We start from the raw sequence: 18,442 nt of genomic DNA, 5'->3' as shown, positions 1-18,442 counted from the left end.
TGCCCGTATTGTGGGTTTTGGTATGGTCGTTTGTCTTGCTTAGCACCACTATCACTGCTAATATTAGAGTATGAGACCCCCAAAGTATCTATGGATTGCATTCAGCAGACCCCCACACGCTGCACAGGCTGGGAGAGGGGAGAGAGGAGGAGCGCTGCACAGGCTGGGAGAGGGGAGAGAGGAGGAGCGCTGCACAGGCTGGGAGAGAGGAGAGAGGAGGAGCGCTGCACAGGCTGGGAGAGAGGAGAGAGGAGAGAGGAGGAGCGCTGCACAGGCCGGGAGAGAGGAGGAGCGCTGCACAGGCTGGGAGAGGGCAGAGAGGAGGAGCGCTGCACAGGCCGGGAGAGAGGAGGAGCGCTGCACAGGCCGGGAGAGAGGAGGAGCGCTGCACAGGCCGGGAGAGAGGAGGAGCGCTGCACAGGCCGGGAGAGAGGAGGAGCGCTGCACAGGCCGGGAGAGAGGAGGAGCGCTGCACAGGCCGGGAGAGAGGAGGAGCGCTGCACAGGCCGGGAGAGAGGAGGAGCGCTGCACAGGCCGGGAGAGAGGAGGAGCGCTGCACAGGCCGGGAGAGAGGAGGAGCGCTGCACAGGCCGGGAGAGAGGAGGAGCGCTGCACAGGCCGGGAGAGAGGAGGAGGAGCGCTGCACAGGCCGGGAGAGAGAAGGAGCGCTGCACAGGCCGGGAGAGGGGAGGAGGGCGCTGCACAGGCGGGCAGAGGGGAGGAGGGCGCTGCACAGGCGGGCAGAGGGGAGGAGGGCGCTGCACAGGCGGGCAGAGGGGAGGAGGGCGCTGCACAGGCGGGCAGAGGGGAGGAGGGCGCTGCACAGGCGGGGAGAGGGGCGGAGGGCGCTGCACAGGCGGGGAGAGGGGCGGAGGGCGCTGCACAGGCGGGGAGAGGGGCGGAGGGCGCTGCACAGGCGGGCAGAGGGGAGAGAGGAGGAGGGCGCTGCACAGGCGGGCAGAGGGGAGAGAGGAGGAGGGCGCTGCACAGGCCGAAATTAGTTGCAGACCCGCAGCCGATTTCCAGTCAAACTCTTCACCAGTCATGGGGTTTTTGATGCGTAAATTTCCGCTTGATAAAATCTGCACCATTTCCGTTGCGTGGGAATATACCCAAATACGTACCAGCGTTATGATAGTGGACACTCGCCAGCGTGAGCGGCCGCAGCATATACTACTGCGACGAAAGCCTATATACCTACATCAATCTCAGCAGGTGCGTGCCGGACAAGCACACACCTCCCTGCAAAGACGTTGGGTGGTCGTTGAGAGACAACGGTCACACCAGGCGATAGTCGACCAGCAACTATTTGTAGGTGAGCTGAAACAAAGCGACTAGTGAGCGAATTCTCGCTTCATCGTGTAACTAGTTGGACGATGGCTGTCCTGTGTAAGACCCCCTTAACATGAGCTGCTGACCACCTCCACCACCTTGCTGACGGCTAGTAAGACATGCTGGGAGTTGTAGTTTTGCAGTAAGTTGATCCTGACTTGGAGGATCACTTATTTCTGGGCTGTATGTTTTCCCCTTATGGCCCAGCACATGTCCTCTTCGAGGTCCCACTGGACAGGCCAGACATCCACAAAGGCCTTGCTAAGTTGGGCGGCCATTGTGGCTTTGACTGTAACCCTTCATATGCTGGTAATGCTGACATTTGGCCGGGATCTCATTAGTAGTAGGTTTGCATTATGACAGATGTCCGTGCGGCGGGGAGTGTGAGGACGCCTCGCTGAAAGCTCCGGATTGGCTCCTAGGTAAGGATTAGATTACAGTCCATTTCAGCAAAATAGCTTAACCCTCTCATTACACATATGGAAGGCCTGTACTGTGGAAACATATGTTCTGTGTAAGCCAGACCCTGCAACTAAGGGGTTAACGCCGTCTTGTCTCTTGGGAACCACCAGACAATTACAGTCTAATAAGGTAGTAATGGCGAGATAAATCTACACTCCGGGGAGACGTGCGTCTCACAAGGAACCAGAGCCAGTGGAGATGACCGAGGTGGCTGTAGGGAGAGATAAGGGGTGCTGAGGTTGGCCGCCCTTGGGTGGTCCCATGTCTTGCCATGGCACAATGCCCCCTTCCTGTTAGTGTAAGCACCTCAAGAGTTAATGGGATGAACGTGAGCATGGATGGATCATGGCTGCTGGGATGTGTCGGTCTTCTCTGGAGCGTCACGTCAAACACTTTGCAGGCCAACCGGGCAATAGTAAAGCCATGGTAGGACTTTGAGGGTCTTCTCATTAAATGGCTTGTTATGCTGATGGAGGGGGAGGTCCAGGCCTTGGGGGCTCCTAAAGACATGTAGAACAGGGCTTTCAGCTCTGGAGGACCTGGAATGGGATGTTCATAGTCATCTGGGGATGCCCATTGACTTCAGGGGATGCCCCGCTGGGCTTCGCATCTCCTGCAGAGCAGCTTTGCAATGAAACAGGTTGGATTAGGAGGGTGTTGGGATTCGGAGCCGCGGGGTGCCTCAGGTTCCCTTGTTACCCCCCCTTTATGCCAGGATTTCCGGATAGAAAATCTCCAACTGAATGCATTAACAGCGAGGCGGGCGAGAGTCGGACAGACCTCAATGACGACCCCGACGGCTGTTCCGGAGGAGATTGGCCCGCAGTGAGTATGTTGGAATCCGCAGAATGTCCCCAATTCTCTCTGCACATTTGTATGGTGGATGTCACACACAGGATGAAGTCCGCAACAAATCTGCTATACCTGCCGGTGCCATGAGGCCGGACGCACACATGCTGCTTGTGCAAGTCGCGCTCAAAAGGTTCAAGCGCAGCTCACGTGGAACGCCACACGAACTCCTCTCCGTGCGCAGTCTGATACGCGGACCGCCCGGTTGTACACTTGCATGTCCTAATTTTTGTATGTGATACGGAAACGTTTTATTTTTACGTGAATGATTAGTCTGTGTGAAACAATGGCCGTGTGCAAAGAACCGCAGGCTATAATGGGTGCGCAAGCTGGCCGTTCATTAGAACAGACCCAAAAACGTTGGTGTGCCAGAAGCCTTAGGGTGCGCTCACACGGCGGAATGCACTGCTGAATGTTCCGCGTGAATTCCACCTCCAAAATCTGCAGCAAATTTGCGTCTTTTTTCCGCGGATCCGTGCACGGATTTAGACCTGTCAACGGGCAATATCCATGAAGTAACTTACCGCAAGGACAGATCTGCGGGTCTTCAATGTGGATTTGCTGAGGATTTTGGCCAGAGAACATCGCAGGGCCTATACGATCCGCGGTAAAACGCGGGCATTGAAAAGTATGCGTGTACGCTTTTCAGTTCTCACTTGAGGATGCTAATTGCGTATTCCGCGAACGGAAGAAAAATCGCAGCATGCTCTATTTTGCCGTGGAATCCGCGCAGACGGCCTCCATTGATGTCAAAGGAGGCCGTCCGAACCGTTGGCCATGTGCAATTAACATTGCGTATGGGATGCGGGTTCCTGTGTCAGCGACTGTGTGGAAATAACCCCCCCCCCTGTACTGCACACGACCGCCTGCGAGCCTCCACAGTCATCCGCAGTCCAGTTATAGGAGGTACGCAGGGTCACCGGCGGGGCTCAGAGACAGAATACATTGTGGGCCTCCCGCATGCAGAATCCGGCCGAAATACAAGGCATCACTCCCATGGAAACCGGTGTGAGCAATGGCTTTACATACATTTTTTTTTCTAATTTATGTGAGGCCGTATTTACGCGGATGGGTTTCTCGTGCGCATTTTATGCATTGCGAGACGCACAAAAATAGAGCCTGTGATTTTCATGGGCAATATAAAAAAACCCCCCTCATATCGTGCTCACCTGCGCATACGGGCGCGATGCCATTTTCTTGCATTGCCATCGCAGGGGGATTCCCCGACCCGATCGCACTCGCCCGTGTAGTACGGACTGACAGGAATTGCCCGATTTTCGGTTGTGTATTTGTGCTTAGCTCTGTGGCCCAGGAACCGTTAGACTGTAATGAGCATCCAGTGCCCTGCAGTTTCAGTGCACTTCCTGCGAGTGTCGCTGTTGCACAAACTTGGGTTTCATGTGTTCCCCCCTGTCTTTCTCCTCTTTTTTCCTCCTCGCTTTTACCAATGCTCCGGACTCGGTATCCGCGTTCTCTGATTCCAGGACACAACCAGAACAAATACTAACTAAAATCAGAGACTTTGCCCATGTGATAAATTGCTTATTAAATAGCATCTTCTATTAATCCCGAACACCTGGGTAGCCGTTAACCAGTGCAAGGACCAATTCACACAGCTGTAATCTTGGTCCTTGTGTAGTTCACGAATTATGAGGCAGTCCCGGTCCTGAGACCCCCACCAGTCGCTAAAGCGAACATGCAGAAGCGCTCATCTGAGCTCCGTGTGTATCCGTCCGTTGCTGTGACTCGTCTACGGACTCAATAGACGCTCTAAGGCGCCTGCAGGCCGCTCCGAGCGGTGACGGACAAAGCGCTCAGATGAGCATTCCTGCCCGCTCGTTTTAGCCATCGGTGGGATCTCTGCACCCGGATCAAAATTGGCGACTCGCCCCTATGATGCGTCCAAAGTTTTTGAAAAGTTTAGTTACCCGTGAACTTTTCCACATGTCTCCTGTGGTGCGATGGCAAGCATTCTGCTTCCTCCACGGTAAGGCTGCGTTCACACTAGCGTTATGGCTTCTGTTAATAACATAGTCTTGGCTGCTATGACGGACACGTCTGCAGTGGGGGCCGTCTGGGGTTCCCCTAGTTTCAATGCCAGGAACAGAGCTGCAGACCAGGATATTCATCGGAGATGATGTGAACGGAAGCGGAGATTAGTGACTCCCTATCTGACTCGGGGACATGGGGGGGGGGGGGGGGTGTAATATCTGAATATCTGCTAATCGAGGCTTCACTTCAATAATTTGGTACGCTTCATTATGAAATCTACTCCTTTCACACGGATGATCACACTACTTGTCTCATCCGGTTGGCTGCGATCCCTCAATACAAAGAGAATTAATTATGCATTAAAGTCTCCGATTTCTCCGTCAGGTAAAGACGGCTGTCAGTCCTCCAGCTGTTGCAGAACTACATCTCCCAGCATGCCCCAAGTTGGAGATCACTGCTATAGACAAATGACTTGTAAGGGTCCTTTTACACGCATGACTGCCAGGCGCTTCAGCTGCCGTTCGCGGTATATAGGCTGCCGTTCGCGGAATACAGGCCGCCGCCGTTCGCGGAATACAGGCCGCCGCTCGAGTTTTATGCAGAAACTGAACGATGAACAAATTATGACCGACGGCCTGTATACTGCGGATAGACGTGGGCTGCCGGAATGATCTCTGGCCCGCCCCACCTCCATTCACGGAGCGATTATCCCTGGGATGGCGATCTGGCACTAAAGTGCCCAAGGGTCGTCTTGTGTGTATATAATTATGAATCCCAAGATGTCCGAAAGAGGCGACGGACGCCTTACAAGACTGACGGACGTTAGTCACCTGCATGGAGCCTCTGGCTGAGCGGCTTATCCCTGCAGGGAGGGGATTCTTCATAAATGAATGTCATGTATCTCCGTGGCAGACTCTCTTTAAGGTGAGCCCAGCGGAGAGCCTGGCCGCTCTTTGGGGTTGGCACCGCATTTCGCTGAGTGCAGCAGATCGTTTGACCCATCCTTGATAACGGATTTCAGACGGACGCCGAGAGGAATCGGCCAACACTTCTCTGGTCTCCGTGGACTTCTTGTAATTTCCCTCGGGCACACACGCACAGGGACGAAGTCTCCGTCCGATTTTTCGCTCTGAAAACTGGACGGAGATGGTACCCCATCCTCTGAGGTGTTCGCGCGCCTCGTTGGTTCGGACAAATAGTGTGAGTGAAAAAGAAGCTTGCAGCGAGTCCTATTTTTGTCTGCTTTTCGGATGAGAATAGCCCATGTCAGTGTGAGTTCAGCCCATCGGACGGCACACCGGGGTGGGATGACCAAGTGCCGTCTGATGCCGGTTGTGCCCAAAAATCTCAGGTTCAACTTTTTAATCACCGGTGTGCATATAGCCTTAGGCCAGGCTCATGCGGGCGTATGCTGGATTTTGTCGCTATGGAGCCAGCGGTGAACTGGCCTGTCACCGCGTATGGCAGCGGTATTGTACTGCGCATGATCGCGTGTCTCACGCACGTCGTCACGCTCAACGGTTCATATATGGGCAGCATTGAGAACCCGCCCATAAAGACCAATGGGGGTCTCACGTATTATACATGGCAAAACAGAGCATGTTGTATTATTTTTTGCACTTGCATATTGCGCAATACTTGCAAATGTGAGCGAAACAACGTAAGGCGATGTATTTGACTACGAATTACTGCGTATCACACACGCGATATCGTGCGCATGGTACGCGGTAATCTTACGCTCGTGTGAGCCCGGCCTTAAGCTGCGCACTGAATCCGTCACCCAGTTTATCATTTTTACTCCCTGGGGAAAATCTACGCTTTCTGGAATGACGGACGGCGATCGTTATTTTTGCAGGTGGTCCGGTGTGACGTGCGGGGAGGATTCCATTTTCCAGCCTGCCTTTTTGGTTATGTTAGTGACCTGTTCAGATCCCATTTGCCGTATACCTCTGACGGAAGACTGCAACGTATCTGATTGTATAAGCTTATAGTGAGATTCGTTTATTGTAAGCGCCATTGTGAAAAAAATATAGATCAGGCCATATACTTTTTTTTTTTTTTAAATAACGTGAAATAAAGAAAAAAGCCGTCCGAGCCTCTGTAAATGCCCCCAGAGCCCCCCACGCTGAACTTGGAAGAAGCCGGCTGCGGTCACGTACCATTCATTGGTCACCTGATCACCACCAATGCCTGCCATTGGCTGATCAATCACATACACAATGAATGGCAGGTGAATCCCCATCTTGGCTTTTCATGGCCGAGTTCGGTAAACTTGGGCGCTCTTTTCCCACCACCTTTCAGAAAGCCTCCAGCGCTGTGTCTCCCATTAAAATGTATGGGAGCTACGGAAACAGCATGGCACAGTGCGCTGCCTCTGTAACTCGGGGGGATGTAGGGCACTGTGCCACGCTGTTTCTGCAGCGCCCATTCACTTCAATGAGAGCTGTGGGAATAGCACTGCGCTCTTCTCGGAGGCTTCGGCAGGGGTTTTCCTTCACTACAAAAAGCCAAGATGGGAAAACCTCCTTAAGACGAGTGTATTGTTCCTCTGTATCGGGGCCGTGTTTTACTGACCGCGGTACAGAGCTAATGTATCTATTTACATGGCCGTTACTTTTGATCGTTTTTGCATCCGTATTCGCATTCATTGGTATACAGATCCTGCTGACATGCGCTTGTAACCTCGTCTATATACCTCCGTATTACAGGCATGTGACCGTACGCTGGTGTGAAGCGCGGTGATTTACACAGGAGTGATGGGCGTTCAGTGAATGGAGGTGGGCGCTGGACATCTCTTCCGGCCGACCGCCTTCATTCGCAGTGTCGATTATCTCTGAACGTTTGCCTGTTTACACTGAGTTAGAGGTCGCTCATTAGTCGCTTTGTTTCTAAAATGAAGCAATTAGTCACTAATGAGTGATTTGTCGCTCAGCCCCACCTTTACACGGGACGATTGTCAGTCCAAATAGCTCATTTGAGTGATTTTCCGAACGATGGTTGGCCGATGTAAAAGTACCCTGAGAGAAGGGTTGGTCTTCTGATCTGGACTTCAGAAGATGCCTGCTCATCTACCCGTACACAGGTCTGTGGGGGTTGTCGGTCAGTACTGTTGGGGGGTTGTCGGTCACTACTGCTGTGGGGGTTGTCGGTCACTACTGCTGTGGGGGTTGTCGGTCACTACTGCTGTGGGGGTTGTCGGTCACTACTGCTGTGGGGGTTGTCGGTCACTACTGCTGTGGGGGTTGTCGGTCACTACTGCTGTGGGGGTTGTCGGTCACTACTGCTGTGGGGGTTGTCGGTCACTACTGCTGTGGGGGTTGTCGGTCACTACTGCTGTGGGGGTTGTCGGTCACTACTGCTGTGGGGGTTGTCGGTCACTACTGCTGTGGGGGTTGTCGGTCACTACTGCTGTGGGGGTTGTCGGTCACTACTGCTGTGGGGGTTGTCGGTCACTACTGCTGTGGGGGTTGTCGGTCACTACTGCTGTGGGGGTTGTCGGTCACTACTGCTGTGGGGGTTGTCGGTCACTACTGCTGTGGGGGTTGTCGGTCACTACTGCTGTGGGGGTTGTCGGTCACTACTGCTGTGGGAGTTGTCGGTCACTACTGCTGTGGGGGTTGTCGGTCACTACTGCTGTGGGGGTTGTCGGTCACTACTGCTGTGGGGGTTGTCGGTCACTACTGCTGTGGGGGTTGTCGGTCACTACTGCTGTGGGGGTTGTCGGTCACTACTGCTGTAGGGGTTGTCGGTCACTACTGCTGTGGGGGTTGTCGGTCACTACTGCTGTGGGGGTTGTCGGTCACTACTGCTGTGGGGGTTGTCGGTCACTACTGCTGTGGGAGTTGTCGGTCACTACTGCTGTGGGGGTTGTCGGTCACTACTGTTGGGGGGTTGTCGGTCACTACTGTTGGGGGGTTGTCGGTCACTACTGTTGGGGGGTTGTCGGTCACTACTGTTGGGGGGTTGTCGGTCAGTACTGTGGGGGGGTTGTCGGTCAGTACTGTGGGGGGGTTGTCGGTCAGTACTGTGGGGGGGTTGTCGGTCAGTACTGTGGGGGGGTTGTCGGTCAGTACTGTGGGGGGGTTGTCGGTCAGTACTGTGGGGGGGTTGTCGGTCAGTACTGTGGGGGGGTTGTCGGTCAGTACTGTGGGGGGTTGTCGGTCAGTACTGTGGGGGGGGTTGTCGGTCACTGCTGCTGTGGGGGGGGTTGTCGGTCACTGCTGCTGTGGGGGGGGGTTGTCGGTCACTGCTGCTGTGGGGGGGGTTGTCGGTCACTGCTGCTGAGGGGGGGGGGTTGTCGGTCACTGCTGCTGTGGGGGGGGGTTGTCGGTCACTGCTGCTGTGGGGGGGGGGTTGTCGGTCACTGCTGCTGTGGGGGGGGTTGTCGGTCACTGCTGCTGTGGGGGGGGGTTGTCGGTCACTGCTGCTGTGGGGGGGGTTGTCGGTCACTGCTGCTGTGGGGGGGGTTGTCGGTCACTGCTGCTGTGGGGGGGGGGGGTTGTCGGTCACTGCTGCTGTGGGGGGGGGGGGTTGTCGGTCACTGCTGCTGTGGGGGGGGTTGTCGTCGGTCACTGCTCCTGTGGGGGGGGGGGTTGTCGGTCACTGCTGCTGTGGGGAGGGGTTGTCGGTCACTGCTGCTGTGGGGGGGTTGTCGGTCACTGCTGCTGTGGGGGGGGGTTGTCGGTCACTGCTGCTGTGGGGGGGTTGTCGGTCACTGCTGCTGTGGGGGGGTTGTCGGTCACTGCTGCTGTGGGGGGGTTGTCGGTCACTGCTGCTGTGGGGGGGTTGTCGGTCACTGCTGCGGTGGGGGGGTTGTCGGTCACTGCTGCCGTGGGGGGGTTGTCGGTCACTGCTGCCGTGGGGGGGTTGTCGGTCACTGCTGCCGTGGGGGGGTTGTCGGTCACTGCTGCCGTGGGGGGGTTGTCGGTGACTGCTGCCGTGGGGGGGTTGTCGGTGACTGCTGCCGTGGGGGGGTTGTCGGTGACTGCTGCCGTGGGGGGGTTGTCGGTGACTGCTGCCGTGGGGGGGTTGTCGGTCACTGCTGCCGCGGGGGGTTGTCGGTCACTGCTGCCGCGGGGGGTTGTCGGTCACTGCTGCCGCGGCGGGTTGTCGGTCACTGCTGCCGCGGGGGGTTGTCGGTCACTGCTGCCGCGGGGGGTTGTCGGTCACTGCTGCCGCGGGGGGTTGTCGGTCACTGCTGCGGGTCGGTTCATGGATTCCCTCCAAGAGTTCGGCTGCTGCTCGTTCATCCTGCGGCTGAGCACTGAACATGGAAGGTGCATATTCATGGGGGGTCACTGTGATGGGTTGTCGGTCCTCTTCATTCTATGCAGGATGTCTTCTACATAGAATATAGCACCCTTATCGTTCACAGCATTCTGGGTTGTGAAGAAGTAGGGGCGAGCCAAAACCAGGAGTTGCACTGAGAGAAGTATCATGGAAAGATGCGCATTTCTCCCTTATTTTAGGCTGCGGTATAAGTTGGCGCCGTACAGATTATTATTATTTTGGATCCGCTTCTGGTTTTGGCTCCATGTGTGCCGGAGCCCTAATTCATCTAGATGACGTCCGCCCCTAAACCCTCAGAGCTTGCCCTCTAATCCATGGATTCCTTCCACACGATGAGCCTGTGGGGTCTTATTTCACCTCCCGTAGATAGAAAGTAACCAGAATAGTGTGAAATGAGGATTCCTCAGCCATCCGGCGGCTCTCAGCCCCCACAGATCATTAAAGCCGATAGCTGTGACCTCCAGCCAACGACCTGCAGTGCTATTTAGGGACAATTAGGGGAAGGGATCCCCATGAAGGGGCTTCTGGAGCCTTGACTTGGACTTTGGTGGAGGGCCTAGCTGAGGGGGAAGGGGGGAATCTCCCTCTATTGACACAGTACAGCCGACCAGCCATGAGCTGATTTCCTGCTCTCACTGAGCATGCTCCTCATCCTGCTGGCAGCTCATGGACACACCAGGGTAGGCCTCACAGCGGCTGCAAGGAGGATCTGATGGCACAGTGGCCTGTGGTGGAGGTACGTCAGCCCACCGGGGCTCGGCTCGCACTCATCGCTCCTGGAGCTGCTGACTTGTTAGACACTCTTTGTTTCCTCCAGGCTGTTGGAGACAATTTACATATTTCCAGTGTTGGCTAATGTTCCTCAGTGACGTCGGCTGAGGCTCGGCACCGTGGGCTTTGGGTGGCTGCATGCAATCATTCTTCTCCCCCCTTTCCCTCTTGACTTGGAAACTTTGTACCCAGCACCCACCTTTTAGTATGTTGGCCTAGTGTTTGTCCTCTTGTTTCCTTTTGTGTTGCACGATGTAATCCCCTACACGAGGACCATCCAGCCCTCCATAGAGCCCCAGTAGCTCCGCTGGCTTCCGTGACCGACGCACAATATTAGGAATTATGTATCGAATGCAAAACTTAAGAAACTCGGCCTCCTTCAGCATTCTTCTTTGACATGTTAGTATGAGGTAGAGAAGAAGATTATTAACTCTTCAGGACACCTTTTTACCGGAATGACTGTAGACCTGAGTGCAGAAAACGGTGTTAATCAGTGGGGCCCCTATGTTGTCCCATGTCATGGCCTGAGGAGGGAAAACTAATCTTAATTGAGTAGACCCCTTCCCCTCCTGATGATAGTTGGGGTCCATTTTCACCTTTTGGGTTCTTCTGTCGTCATAGGTGAAAATATGTCTATTTGCAGCACCTGTAATATATCCACATGTGATCAGTACCGGACCATAAGCCTATAGGAGCAAGGGCTTGTATGGATCATAAGCCTATAGGAGCAAGGGCTTGTATGGATCATAAGCCTATAGGACTTGTATGGATCATAAGCCTATAGGAGCAAGGACTTGTATGGATCATAAGCCTATAGGAGCAAGGACTTGTATGGATCATAAGCCTATAGGAGCAAGGACTTGTATGGATCATAAGCCTATAGGAGCAAGTACTTGTATGGATCATAAGCCTATAGTAGCAAGGACTTGTATGGATCATAAGCCTATAGGAGCAAGGACATGTATGGATCATAAGCCTATAGGAGCAAGGACGTGTGTGGATCATAAGCCTATAGGAGCAAGGGCTTGTATGGATCATAAGCCTATAGGAGCAAGGGCTTGTATGGATCATAGGCCTATAGGAGCAAGGGCTTGTATGGATCATAGGCCTATAGGAGCAAGGGCTTGTATGGATCATAAGCCTATAGGAGGAAGGGCTTGTATGGATCATAAGCCTATAGGAGGAAGGGCTTGTATGGATCATAAGCCTATAGGAGCAAGGGCTTGTATGGATCATAAGCCTATAGGAGCAAAGACTTGTATGGATCATAAGCCTATAGGACTTGTATGGAGCCGCAGTACATTGGACACGCTGTGTTCAGACCGCTCGTTTCATCATGAATGCTATACGAATAGTGTAGGCCAGTTTACTGTAATGAACCCATTATATATAGTCAATTGGTTTCATCAGACGCCGCCGGGATCCGTTATTTTGACGTCATTTTATCTTCGTTCTACTGTTCCATATGGAATGGAAATGTGTAAGCGGCAGCGGCGCAGGTTGTGCGGTCACATATTGCGGTGTGGTTCATCACAAACTAGCGGGAGGTAATGCGATTGTGTTGCGGCTCGCGTCATAAGAAATCCAAACTCTCATCGCTCCTTGCGATTGTGGGTTCACAATCTCATCGACTTCCGTACACTGTGGTCTTCCACCGCACGGCCAAAGTCACCTTGTAGCCCTAGTCTAACTTACTGAAGGAAGAGCTAGTTAATATTTATATATATATTCTCTCACTATTTTTAGTGTGTTTTGTGTTCCTTTTATTTGTTTTTGGTGGCATTTCTTTGTGTGTTATATTATATGTATACACACACATATATATATATACACACACACACGGGGGAGTCAAAAAGCCGGATCCGATGCCATATCTGAGTACGGGTGTCCTATACTGAAATAACAATACTTCGATAGGAAGACATGGATGTACTACACGATGGTATGGCACACGGGATCCTGGGGGTCCCGGAACATGGATTTCAATTTTGTGTTGTGGCCCCATAAGAGAGAGTAAAACCCAATTGCAGAGTTGAAGAGTAACATGTGGGAAGTAGTATTCTGCTCTCCACGTCTCTCTAAGTCCGGTGGGACCGCTGCTAGGACTGAAGTAAGGAAAGTGTACTGGAAATGTCCTCCTCCTGCTATGATGGGGGCCGATCATCCAGGAAGTCATCCACCGGCAGGAGGTTCAGGTACCGATCCACGTTAGGCCTCTTCTGCGTACACTTTTGCATAGGCCATACTACCAGAACTTCAGTCATAGCAGCGGCCCGTGTGCCATACCATCGTGTAGCGCCTCCATGTCTTCCTATTCAAGTACTGTATTGGTATTTCACTATAGGACGCCCGTACTGAGAATTGGCGCCGGATCTGTCTTTTTGACTACATCTAGTATTTTCTGTTTATATAGATTTTCTGTTTTTCTATTTGAATGTTTCCATAGATAAATGTTGCATTTTTCAGTGACTTTGTAGTTTCTGAGCTGCTGTTGGGCTTTTACATGTATTTCGCTTATGTTAAAGGGGTTGTTCCACGCCGAAACGTTTTTTTTTTTAACCCCCCCCCCCCCCCCCCCGTTCGGCGCGAGACAACCCCGATGCAGGGGTTAAAAAAACAAACCGGACAGCGCTTACCTGAATCCCGGCGGTCCGGCGTCTTCATACTCACCTGCTGAAGATGGCCGCCGGGGTCTGCTCCCTCCGTGGACCGCAGCTCTTCTGTGCGGTCCATTGCCGATTCCAGCCTCCTGATTGGCTGGAATCGGCACGTGACGGGGCGGAGCTACACGGAGCCGGCATTCTGCACGAGCGGCCCCATTGAAGACAGCAGAAGACCCGGACTGCGCAAGCGCGGCTAATTTGGCCATTAGAGGCCGAAAATTAGTCGGCACCATGGAGACGAGGACGCCAGCAACGGAGCAGGTAAGTGAAAAACTTCTTATAACTTCTGTATGGCTCATAATTAATGCACAATGTACATTACAAAGTGCATTAATATGGCCATACAGAAGTGTATAACCCCACTTGCTGCCGCGGGACAACCCCTTTAAGGCTCACATGGGGTCACACAGGGCAGATTTCCAGCGGAATTCCCCCGGTTTAGCCGCACCGAAAAACTGTGGGAATTTCGCTGGAAAAGCGCAGCTTCAAAACCTGCGATTCGCCGCAGGTTTTGGAGCCGTCCGGCCGCCGGCATTCCGCTGTGGCTTTCTCTCCCCATAGAGAGGAGCGAGGCCGCAGCGGAAAGAAAAAAAATAGACATACTGAATCTTCAAGAACCACGCTGCGACGCCGGTTCCGCTCAGCTTTGCCGCAACGGATTGGCCGCCCCGTGTGGACGAGATTTTTGCAAATTCTCGCCCACATGGCTGCAGCAAAATTACCGCAGGGAAATTCCGTGGCTAATCTGCCCCATGTGAGCCTAGCCTTAAGGGTGCTTTCACATCTGCGCTCAAGGTTTCGCCTTCCTTCTCCGTTCGGGGAGCGGGAAAGGGGGATCCCTGCGGACGAATGGCTCAGTTTATGGACGGGACCGAACAGCGTCGGGCGGACCCCATTGACTGTAAAGGGGTCTGCTCAGCTGTCATGCAGCACTTTGTCTTTCCGTATTATGAGCCGGTTCTGTGCTGGAACCTCCGGCCGTAGGATACAATACAGATGTGGGCCGGCGTAACCCCATGTAAGGTGTAGGCGCTGAGTAGTTGGTTTATAATGACTCGAAGGGCGAAGGAGTAGTTATTAACCCCTTCATAATGGTGGGTTTTTTGGCTTCTGTGAGTTATCAAGCATCTTTAGGACATTTTTTCATGGTCGGAGTAGCAAATCCAGTTGCTTGTTGCCCAGGTAGGGGACTGCGATGAAGCCTCGTGGTGTAGACATCCCGTTTTGGGAGTTTTCCTGCCTTCTCAGCAGACACCATGGTGCGTGATATATGCAGCAGCACTGACAGCATTGCTGCCATATAGACCCACATGGCTTACGTCCAACCATAGACTAATGCCTAACTGCCTGTATTGGAGCAGTATTGTCCCAGTCGGCTATAAACCTTGCCGTCTGGCCTCTAACTACACAGTATAGTCTATAATGCAGTGACATATGTATAATGTATAGTGCAGCTCACGTATTCCCCTATAAGGGAGCATCTGCATTGCCACCGAGGGCACTAAGCTTGCTGGCCCTTGCTGATGGCAAGCAATCGTTCCCAGCGACCGGCCATGAGCGGATTTCCTGCTCTCACTGTGCATGCTCCTCATCCTGCTGGCAGCCCATGGTGACACCAGGGTACAAGGAGGATCAGATGGCCCCGTGGTGGAGGTAGGTCAGCCCATCGGGGCTCACCCTCCTGCCCAGCGCTACCTGGAAGCCTTCCCATTCTCTCTACAGAGTGCTCATTTAGTTTCTTTCTTCCCCTTTGTTACAGTTGGGAGCGTTGCCGTCGCCTCCACCCATCCCCAGAGTCAGACTTGGAAGTCATTTGCATGTCAGTGTCTTATTGTTCCTTCTCCACTGTGGAGATGATAGACTGCGGGGTTTCTGATACTTGCAGGACTTTCTGCCTTGTGGTGTAAGACGATGACATTAGACTGGATCTGCTGCTTACAAGGCCCTCGGCTCCTGCTGGAGGCATCTTGTAAGAAGTAAGCTTCTTGGGTTTCCTCCATGGTTAAACTTCTGTTCATGAACCGTTATTCTCCTTTTTACCCCCACTTTTTTTGGCGTCCTGCTGTTTGTCCGATTCATCCTAGAAGTCGAGTTTTTCAGCCCCTTTCCCGTCCGTGTGCCGCTCCATTGTTCCTTCAGTGTTCAGTCTTTATTTGCTCCGTGTGTCCGTAAAACGGATGGGAATAGCGCACATTGCGTCAGTCGGTGAGAATACTCGCTAGAGTGTGTTGCCACATTAAGTTATATGGGTCCGTATACCGTCTGTATATAGTCCACGTTTTTTTTGTTTTTTTTTAACAAACTATACACAGATGGCAAAATAACCCGCTAGTGTGTCGGCGGCCTAAGGCTGTATTCCCACGAGCGTATATCAGCCGGCTGTGCTGATATACGCTACGTTCTGATGCATTAGATTCAAAAGCATCAGATCACATGGCCGTATTCCTGAGACGTAATACTGGCCGGCCAATATAGGGCCGGGCATTTTTATGTTGGGGCCAAAAGACAGTCCTTAAACTATCTTTTGGGCCAGAATACGTCAACTGCTGCATGGGCTCCTATGGGAGCCCATTGCAGCAGCAGGAGGTGGGAGGGAGGGGGGAGAGCAGAGCCTGTGAGGGGGAGGGGAAAGGGGTGACAGCATGGTGGTCTCGGCATATATGCGTCGGGACCCATGCCATGTGACCCTGCGCACGGCTGCGTATTGTACTGCGTATAACCGTATACTCGCGCAGGCAGTCATTCGCAGTACAGCTTTTTTCGTTTGCATTTCCTGCATCATGGCTAGTTCCGTATGGGCTGCAGATATGTCCACGACCGTAGAGCACGACGGGCTGTATATCATGGATATCCGCGGTAAAATAGAACACGCTGCTTTTCCTTTAGTGCTAATACTTACGGACGGATTAACGCTGTGGAATTAACGGCCAGACGCACGCCGCAAATTCTGCTGCAATATCCAATGCCCACGAGCAGAAATCAACTGCAGTTTTCTGCTCGCAGGGAGACTCGCAGCTTGTTCTATTTTGTGCGGAAAATAGGACAGACGACTTACATTGCGGTTAACGGAAGCCGCCCGTCCCGCGATATTCTGTGCAGTGGGCACAGCGGAAGTATCGCAGGAACCGCGTCACCGACCAGCGCCGGCGCGTCATGTGCTGCACTGCGCCAGGCGAGACACGCTCACAGCAGATTAGGACAGGTGAGTTTAGGGTCTCTGCGGGGCGCCGGCTCTGATTCCGCTTTGAGATTTCGCAGTTGGAATCCAACCCAGCCGTGGGCATAAGGCTTAGACTAGGCAGACCGGGCATTCAGCAGAGCTGCTGGGATACATCTGGCCTGTGTTAGGGCTGTCTGGTCTGTTGTTATCCATTATTTATCAATAAGCCCCTGTGTGTATTATTAATGTTGGAACTCCCTAAAACTTTCCCAAATGACCCTGAATACACGGGGGGGGGGGGGGGGGGGGGATTTATCAACTGTTTACGTCATTTTTTGTTATGTTTGTGCGAATACTTGCACTTTTTAACTCTTCTCGCCACTTTTTAACCAATAACAAGCAGGTGACTGTAGAGAACTTATTACAGCTGGTTTCATGTCCAACAGAACGACACTAAATGAAGGCCATAAAAAAGTGGGTATTTTAAAACTCCCCTTTCCCATGTATTGTAAAGTACCGGCATCTAATACTGCGAGGAGCCCTTAAAGAGGAGCTGCACTTTTTACACGTTTGACAAGTCAGAGCAGCATGTCAAACGTTTTGATCAGTGGGGGTCCAAGTGTTGAGACCATCGCTGATTGCTGAAGCCAGGGGGCAGCAGTGCTGACTCGGGTGCTGTGCTCCTTCTGCTGGCTTCATTACTTTCCGGCTCCTCTCAGCAGCTGAAGATGGGTCCATAAAGCTGTATAGACACCCAAGCTGGGTTCCCACAGGGCGGATTTGCCTCTTTTTTTCCGTTGCGGTTTTGCCGCTGAAGAACTGCTTCTGCGGCAAAACCGCTTCAAAGGTTATTTTTGTATTGCGGATTTTGCTGCGTCCATAGAGGTCTATGGACAAAAAAACGCTGCGGAAATGTCAAAAGAATGGACATGCTGCATCTTGAAAAACCGCGCCGCAGTTGCATTTCCGCACTGCAGCAGTGCGGAAAAAATCCGTCCCGTGAGAACAGCTTTTTGTCCAAACTCATTTGTGCTGCATTGCACTGCAAACGCAGCAGTTTTGCTGCAGTGCGGACATGCAACGGCAAACCGCTGCAAAACCGCAGCAAATCCGCCTTGTGTGAACCCAGGCCTATGCATCTGTCTTCAGATGTTTAGAGATGTGACTGAGCAATGAAGACGGCCAAAGGGGCGCAGCGCTCAGGCGAGCCCTGCGGTCGGCTCATTTCAGCAGTCTGCAAAGCTCCCAGCACCCGGACCCCCACTGAGCAAAACTTTTGACATGTTTCTCTGACATGTCAGAAGTTTGTAAAAAGTGCAGCTCCTCTTTAGACTTTCTTACAGTAGATTCTGCATAGCATAAAGTGTCACCATCTATACCTTGTGGAGAAATGGAAGTAAGTAAAAAGGAAAATGAAACCGCAGCCACCAGTAGGGTTATCTATCAGATTAGGCTGTTACAAAGGGCTGCTAGGGTAACACCACATTTTTCCAGAGAGCTTGTAAGCTGCAGACTGACCTTAGTGTTCTATCGTTTCCATGGGCCTTCAGTGAACAAACGCAACCGTTCCTGATGCCAAGCATTAGTCATCTACTTGGGTCGGTCTTCGTGGGTTGGGAGCCAGGGACGGCCAGTAGACTTCTCCTAAAATATGCATAAACGCAAAAAGCCACACAAAATACTTGCAAGGAAAAACCCCCCAAAAAGGACGAGATCGATGGAATTTGTTTACAAGCCCAATAAAAGCATCAAAAATTGTGTGAAGGATGAGCCTAGGGCCGCATTCACATGGCCAGTAGCAAGTTGCAACTCGCATCAGACAACATGCTAACACCCCTCCGTGCGTTGTCTGATGTGCGGGCCACCGCTTACTACAAGAATGGGACGGCCATCATCGGTCTGAGACAAAAATCTGTCATGGAAC

The 18,442-nt window shown here is 52.8% G+C and overlaps 1 protein-coding gene across 3 annotated transcripts in view; it reads left to right on the top strand.

The window, feature by feature from the left end:
- EHMT1 (euchromatic histone lysine methyltransferase 1) overlaps positions 1–18,442 on the top strand; it is a 108,660-nt gene that overhangs the window by 8,643 nt on the left and 81,575 nt on the right. The window contains exon 1 of one of the 3 annotated variants that reach the window (XM_066580427.1): positions 10,589–10,660. The exons of 1 other annotated variant lie outside the window; for it this stretch is intronic. In XM_066580427.1, the coding sequence (XP_066436524.1) occupies positions 10,637–10,660 (24 nt within the window). In that variant the 5' untranslated portion in view covers positions 10,589–10,636. Of the gene's footprint in view, positions 1–10,588; positions 10,661–15,000; positions 15,012–18,442 lie in introns of those variants that run through there. One more of the 3 variants, XM_066580432.1, reaches the window with a different exon arrangement.

This window comes from Eleutherodactylus coqui, chromosome 10, assembly GCF_035609145.1.
Source record: "Eleutherodactylus coqui strain aEleCoq1 chromosome 10, aEleCoq1.hap1, whole genome shotgun sequence".
Classification (NCBI taxonomy): domain Eukaryota; kingdom Metazoa; phylum Chordata; class Amphibia; order Anura; family Eleutherodactylidae; genus Eleutherodactylus; species Eleutherodactylus coqui.
The sequence above is the reverse complement of the archived record's forward strand: the minus strand, read 5'-3'. Positions and strand labels throughout refer to the sequence as shown.